This window comes from Lathyrus oleraceus, chromosome 5, assembly GCF_024323335.1.
Source record: "Lathyrus oleraceus cultivar Zhongwan6 chromosome 5, CAAS_Psat_ZW6_1.0, whole genome shotgun sequence".
NCBI classification, from domain to species: Eukaryota; Viridiplantae; Streptophyta; class Magnoliopsida; order Fabales; family Fabaceae; genus Lathyrus; species Lathyrus oleraceus.
Window position 1 is genome coordinate 408,574,357 of NC_066583.1, and position 7,868 is coordinate 408,582,224.

At 40.7% G+C, this 7,868-nt stretch overlaps 1 protein-coding gene across 1 annotated transcript; it reads right to left on the reverse strand.

Annotated features, from left to right (window-relative positions):
* Positions 1-4,391: 4,391 nt before the first annotated feature.
* On the reverse strand, positions 4,392-5,822 carry LOC127081076 (uncharacterized). The gene is made up of 2 exons (XM_051021360.1): positions 4,672-5,822; positions 4,392-4,542 (listed from the first exon to the last, which is right to left on the reverse strand). The coding sequence occupies exons 1-2, from the start codon at positions 5,820-5,822 to the stop codon at positions 4,392-4,394; spliced, it is 1,302 nt and encodes a 433-aa protein (XP_050877317.1).
* Between the last annotated feature and the right edge of the window lie 2,046 nt (positions 5,823-7,868).

Here is a 7,868-nt window from a genome sequence, read left to right on the forward strand (position 1 = left end):
GCTGAAAAGTTATGCTCAATGCCATACTTGTCACAAAACTTCTCAAAGTGATAATTTTGAAACTCACCACCATGATCGGTACGAATTGTAACTATTTTGGAATTCATTTTGTTTTGGGACAGATTTGCAAAAAATTTTAAAAGCAGAAAAAGTTTCATCTTTGCTATGAAGGAATATAGTTTAAGTGAATCTAGAGTAGTCATCAACTATTACAAAGCCATAGTAGTTTCCACCTAGGCTCTTTGTCCTAGAAGGTCCAAAGAGGTCCATATGGAGAAGCTCAAGGGGTCGTGAAGTTGAAATTACATTTTTAGATTTAAAAGACACCCTTGTTTGCTTTCCCATTTGGCACGCGTCACATAGGTGGTCTTTTGAAAATTTTAATTTTGGTAGACCAACTACTAGATCCTTAGATACAACCTTGTTTAGCAAATCGAAGTTAACATGAGCTAAGCGTCTATGCCAAAGCCAAGAATCATCATTCAAGGTGACTAGACATTTAGTATTTGTTAACGGTACATCAAACAAGTCAAGCATATAGATGTTGTTTACTCTTACACCCTTAAACACAATGTTTTGTTCAGCATGTTCAATTATGCAGCAAGTTTTTGTAAACGAAACTTTATAGCCCATGTCGCATAGTTGACTTATGCTTAACAAATTGTGTTTAAGTCCCTCAACTAAATGGACATTTGAAATAGTAGTGGTGGAGGGATTACCTACACTACCTTTGCCGAGTATAGCTCCTTTGTTGTTGTCTCCATAAGTAACATATCCCTTTTTCTTTGCCTTGAAATCTATAAAAAGCGATATGTCACCGGTCATGTGCCTTGAGCAGCCGCTGTCAAGAAACCACCTTCTATCTACGGAGGCAAGGCACTCATCCTACAACATCAAAAGAGAGAAGTTGGTCCCCAATTTTCATTGGGTCCAAGAGGGTAAGTGTTAACATGGTTGCCTTTTGGCTTCCATTGATAAATACCTTTAGGGACTAGAAATCTCCTAAATTTGCATTTCTCAATGGTATGGCCAGCATGACAACAATAATGACATAAACCATGATGATGTGTTTGTTGTTTCTTGTTCATTGAATCCTTTAAAATAAAAGAGTATTTTGCATATGGAGGATTCAATGACTTCTTAAACAACTTGGGGTCAACGGCATAAGTAATTTTAGGTTGTAGCGCTTTCTCTAGTTTGACCTTAAGAGTGTTTACCTCTTTTTGCCAAACATAACAAGCGTCACAATACCTAACTCTACTACATCCGTCAATGTCAATAGTTTTTGAATTTTCTGCAATACTAGTTTTCAATGCTTCTAAATCAATTTCAGCTTTGTTTACTTTACCTTCCAAAAAAGAGAAGATATGTTTGTCGGAAGCTAGTCGTTTAAAAGCATCTACAGCTTCGTTATGCAGTTTTTCAAAAGCTATTTTTAATTCCGAAAAAGACATAGAGGAGAAGTTATTGAAGTAGGCTTGTTTTACCTTTTTGTCATTGTTTTTCTTCTTGTGGTAGGACTGAATTTTTGAGTGAGCCATAAGGCACAGATTTGCAGCTTCATCATCATCACTTGAGCTTTGTGTGCTTGATGAATCACTATCACTTTCCCATGCAATATACGCTCTCCTTTGCTTGCTGTACCCTTTTGGTGAGTCTTTTCTTTGGTCCTTATACTTCATAGGACAGTCCGTTTTAAAGTGTCCGGATTTACCACAATTAAAGCATGATCCTCTTCCTCTACTCTTCTTGTTTTCTTCTTGTTTCGAATTTATGGATTGTCTTCGAAACTTCATGAGATTTTTGTCGGAATGCTTGACTCCATTCTTTCGAATGAATCTATTGTATCTCCTTACAAACAGTCCCATTTCCTCATCATCCGAGTCTTTGTCACTACTTGAATCATTGTCGCTTTGCTCTTTTCGTGAGGACTTAGAGCTAGAAGCCACAAGAGCTATTGGCTTCTTCTCTCCCTCTTTGTCTCTTTTCTTTTCCTTCTCCTTCTTACTTTTATTCTCATATTTTTCAAGACTTTCCAAAGCTTGCTGATGTTCTTCCAGCTTTCCAAACAGTGTTGTAATCGTAAGTCTTGTAAGATCGTTGGCTTCCTTGATTGCTGTAACTTTAGGTTGCCACTCCCTGCTAAGACACCTGAGAATTTTATTAGTAGCAATTTCATTGGAAATAGGTTTTCCAAGAGCATTCAATCGGTTAGTTAGATGGGTGAATCTCTTTTGCATGTCGGAGATGGATTCTCCTTGTTTCATGCGAAAGAGCTCAAATTCTTGATTGAGTGTGTTAATGCGGGACTGTTTTACTTCAGTAGTACCCTCATGGGCAACTTCTAAAGCGTCCCACATTTCTTTAGCTGTCGTGCAATGTGATACTCGATAATACTCATCAACACCAAGTGCTGAAATTAACATGTTTCGAGCTCTCCAATCACACGACCACTTTTTCTCATCTTTCTCATTCCAATCATCTTCTGGTTTAGGTACTATGGCGCCAGCCGCATTAGTCATTGTAATTTGAAACGGACCGTTTTCAATGGCAGCCCATACTAACCTATCCACAGAATTTATATGAACTCGCATGCAGTCTTTCCAGTAGCCATAATTTTCACCGTTGAAAATAGGCGCTCTATTATACGCCCCCTTTGGTTCAGAATCCATACTGTTACAGGCAGCCACAGAGCACCAGCGAACCGGCGCTCTGATACCACTTATTAGACGGTGTGGCTAGTGATCGAGAGGGGGGGTGAATAGATCACCTCTTAAAAATTAACGGATTTAACGTTTAATCAGAGTTTTCAAAAATGGCGGAAAGATCGGTCCCGAATCGACTTCCGTCTATCCTGAACCGCTACTAGAAAGCCGGACACGCAAGTGCAGTTGCTGGATTTTAATGAGAATGACAGAAATAATACACACAGAATTTTAACAGATTGAATGCGCTTATCCTCAAATACTATTTCCAATGAACACAATCAAGTTAACCGTTTTGTCAAACAGTTGGTGTGTGAGTGTTTGATGATAAACAGCAATGGAGTATGACTAAAGGTTTTATTATCACTGCTGTCCAAAAATATGATCAATCACCACACACTAACAGAATTGCAAAACAGTTTTGAAACGTAAAGAAGATTAAGGTAAGAGTACGATACGCAGAGATTTGTTAAGGAAGTTCCCCACGTCGTCCTCGCGTGTGGGTACGTCTCCCTCTCAATTTCAAATGAAATTGAGAACTTTGATTATCAATTATTGCCGAATCCGTTGGTACAAGGTTTTGATACAAAGACAGAATTTCTAAACTCCAAGAACCTCTTCTTGTATAAACCTTCACTTGATCTGAGCTCGATCAAGATTTTCCTGCACAAAGTTGCAAACAATTCACCGGTTCCACGACCTGCTTGCGAAATCCCCCGATCTCCAAACGCAACGCTGCGGCTGAATCTGTTCTGCAAATGTGACTCCCAAACCCTCAAGAACACACCAGTTCTTGAAGGACAAACCAGTAGGTTTTTCCTAGAAACCCCCTTCAATCTTCGACTCAGCTAGATCCTCGATCGTTCCACTGCAACCCACAGCTAGATCCTTGATCACACCACTGAACGTTATCTCAATGCTTCTTTAATCCAAAGAACAAGAATTGTTATGTGTAAATGTTCTTGAAGAGAAGTGATTGAGAAGATGAAGAAGATGAAGTCTCTTTCAGGTTTCTATGTGCTCACTGACAATTGCTCCAACACTTCTTTGATCTTGTGTTCAATTGTCTTTTTGCTCAAAGAATTCGTCCCTTTCACCTGCTGTTGAAACCTGTATTTATATCCTTTAAAAAAACAGTTGCTGTTATGACTTAAAATAACTCTGTGTATTGATACATACAAGGGTGCATCGATGCATACTGTAAGTTGCATAGATTTTTGGTGAAATTAACAAATCATGTATCGATGCAGGAATCGTGTGTATCGATGCATGTGAATTTTACACTAATATGTATCGATGCTCAATGCGTATGTATCGATGCACAGGCTGACTCAAGTAGTCATGTATCGATGCAGGTGTCGTGTGTATCGATGCACAGAGTTTTTGGCTTTCCATGTATTGATGCATGGTTCGTATGTATCGATGCATACTGAACAAGAATTGTTTTGTGATTAATCATAGGCTACATGTATCGATGCAAAGGGTCATGTATTGATACATACTGACATAAAATGCATTTTAATTGTTATTTTAAAGGAAATTTTCAATGTAGGCTTATATGTGTGGTTATGCAACAATAGAATGGGATGAATTATAAAGTAAGAACACAAATATATCATGTAATGCAATGCACAACCAATTTGGATGATGATCACACAATTTGCTATCATTAAAAGTTAATTCAAGTTAAAGAATTCTTTCACAAATAAGATCTTGAACCTTGTACTTTAATGCTTTACAATTCTCGATCGAATGCCCAGGAGCGCCAGAATGAAATTCACAGCGGGCATTTGCATCATAACAGGGAGGAAGAACTGCTGGTGGGGGTCCTAACTCCCTTAGTTGCACAAGTGATCCCCTCAATAAATATGGTAGAATGTGGCTATAAGGCATGGGAACTGGGTCAAATCTTCTCTCGGGCCTTCGCATCCTTTGTTGTTGTTGATATTGTGGTTGTTGTTGATACCGTTGTTGTTGTTGAGTTTGAACAGGAATTGCAAATGGTTGTTGTTGACTTGGTTGGATGGGAGCTATGGCAGCTACTTGTGGATAAGTGGGATTTCTTGTTCCAATAATGGAGGAAGCATTGGTCTCGCCTTCTCGTTTTTTACCATAGGGAACAAAAGGTTTCTTCGATGCACTAGAAGTACTGGCAGAGTTCTGGATCTTTCCCATTTTAATCATATTTTCTATCCTTTCACCGGCTAAGACCAGATCAGAAAAGCCTGAAGAGGTGCTCCCTACCATTCTATCAAGGTATGGACCTTGTAAGTTTCCCATAAACATGTCTACCAGTTCTCTTTCTAGCAATGGGGGTTGTACCCTAGCAGCTAATTCCCTCCACCGCTGGGCATACTCTTTGAAGGACTCCTCAGACCTCTGAGTCAAATTTTGCAACTGCATGCGATTAGGTGCCATATCAGTGTTGTACTGATAGTGCTTGAGGAATGCCTCGGCCATTTCCCTCCAGGTGTGAATATGGTTGCCCTCGAGTTGCATGTACCAATCCAAAGATGCCCCACTGAGGGAATCCTGGAAAAAATGCATTAGAAGTTGATCATCGCTGGAATAGGCAGCCATCTTTCGGCAGTTTGCCCTAATGTGTGTCCTAGGGTCGCTATTTCCCTTATATTTTTCAAAGTCCGGAACTTTGAACTTGGCCGGAATGATGACCCCAGGTACTAAGCACATTTCTGCCGCATCGAGGCCCAAAATGTCAGTGCTCCCCATTGCCTTGAGCTTTTCCTCGATAGCCTTTACCTTCCTTTCCACCTTGTTGGTTGCGGAACCGAAGGCGTCATCCTGAGAAGCGTCCCTTGGGCTGGAGAATGCATCAAGTTGGTTGTCTGTCTCAAGAGCACGAGGACGAGGATTGTCGTTTGGAACACCGCCGGGTGCATTAATGTTAATTGGAGGATCAGCTTGAGGAACTGGAGTCAGATTCTCGACCGTTTGAGGGGTAGGATGATTGGTAGTACTGGCACGTTGATTCATTTCTTCTTGCATTTTTGCCATAACCTCCTGGCCTCTTGCGACTGCTTGAATAGTCTCCATCAATTGCCTCATTTGGGATACTTCTTCCTGAAGGACAACTTGGTTCTCTTGAAGTTTCTCCATGACCGCTTGTCGACGTCCTCGTGTATCGTACCGAAAAGTCAGCTTTGGAGAGTGGTTCTGAAAAAAAAGGGTGGATGGATGAGTTTTTTTTTTTTTTTGGTGTTTCGAAAGATGCATATGATGCATGAATTTTTTTTGTTAAAGCAAAGCTCTTTTTAGTTATTCATGTTTATTCATTGCAATAATTACTTGACGATTCTCGTTCACAATCATGAAATAGGAAAACACAATAGAGAAAAATCGCAACTTTCATTCATCCTTTGAAGGGAAAATAGACAACAATACATAGAAGTTGCAAAATACAAGTAATGGAAGCAAATAAACTAACTAGATATCCACCCTAAAAGTGACCCCTTGAGACTTGCGGAGAGCCTCAATGTCGGTGATGAGTTCGGCCATTGTTCTTTTGCAGAACTTGACGAAGTGGTAGACCTCTTTGGGGGTATTATCTGGGCACATGATCAGATCTACCTCCTTCAACTTGTCGGGAAAGTCTTGAAGGGCATAGTTGGTTAATACTGTCATGTTGGTGTACTTGTCCCTCCATTCTTCGTAAAGGACTTGGAGATTATGGATGATTTTGTCCCTTTGAACAATGGCAGCTTCGAATTCATAGCAACGCTCCTCCCAATGTCTGCAGTTGTTTTGCAATTCTACATAGGCTTGGTCATAGATTCCCCTCTTCAAGTTCTTGATTTGCTTGCAAGCTCGTCCAAGGTTGAACTGCTCACGCATAAAGCTTCGATGAATCTTTTCTTTCTCTAGTTGCTCCTTGGCTAGCAAATCCTTATACTCTTTTAGAGTGGTCCTTAGTTCGAGAATCTAGGCCTCGTAATCTCCCCTCGCTTCTTTCTTCATGGCATTAGACCTCTCGACAGTATTTTCAAGGTCCTTGATGATTCGGGATGCTCGATCCAACTCCTCGTTGCAGAAATCTAGCTCAGAATTAGCTCCTTGTAAAGCTCCATAAACCCAAACTCTTTGTCCCTCGGCTAATCGGAGCCTTTTCTTGCTATCTTCAAAATTTTCACAGACTTGCTTACCCTTATCCTCCAAGACGTGGTTACGTTCCTTGGCACGATTGAGTTCGACTCGTAGTTGAGTGTTTTCCAACTCGAGCTCTTTGATTTGGCTGGTAAGTTTGTCCATGTCCTCTTGTAGGATAGGCTCGGGCTCAGGCATCAACGGGAATGAAGAAGGATCAAACAGAAACGGCATCTTAACCACCCTAGCCCTCTCTTTTACCCACACATAGTAGGGTTCCTTGGCTAGGATATTTTTCTTACCCCATTCATGGCTAATACGGACTATGCTTGTCCAAGCTTTTCTCACTCTTTTCACATTCGAATCAAGCGGATCTATGGTATTGATGACAAATGGAATGAAATCTCTTTCTTCGGGGGGACTTGTCATGGCGTACCCTAGTTGTCTCTTGAGTATAGCAGGGTTGTAGTTGATGCAACCTTGTGTTCCTATCAAGGGTACGTTATAGAACTCTCCACATCTTGCGATGACATCCTTTATATCCCATTCCCTCTTGTACCATAGGATTGAGTTGGCAGAGAGAGATGCGAACCTTTGCGGCCATGTCAGTTTGTTTTCGGCAAAGGGTCCACTTTGAGGCATGTGGGCCCTCATCCAAAGATGTAGCATAGGAGCACAACAAAGGAAGGTACCTCTTTTCTTCTCATGTCTTGTATGTAAGGCATGGTAGAAATCGGCAAGTAAAAAAGGCACCGGATTATTTGTTAAAAAGACTTCAACTGCTAATTGATCCACGAACTTGTCCAGATTTGGGAAGAGGACAATTCCATGAATCAAAACTGCCAAAGTTGCACTACAAAAGTCGGGCCTTCCTTCTTTAATCATTTCCCAAGCATGGGCTTCTAGGAACTTTTGGGTTAAACCTTTGAGGTATCCTTTAACGCCTCAATTGTCCACTAACTTGTTGGTGTTGATACCCAGGATGAGTGAGAGCTTGGTCAAACAGAATCCTTCTTCCAATTTCAGGAAGGGGTTGTATTCCTTGATTGGTCGATTGAGGAG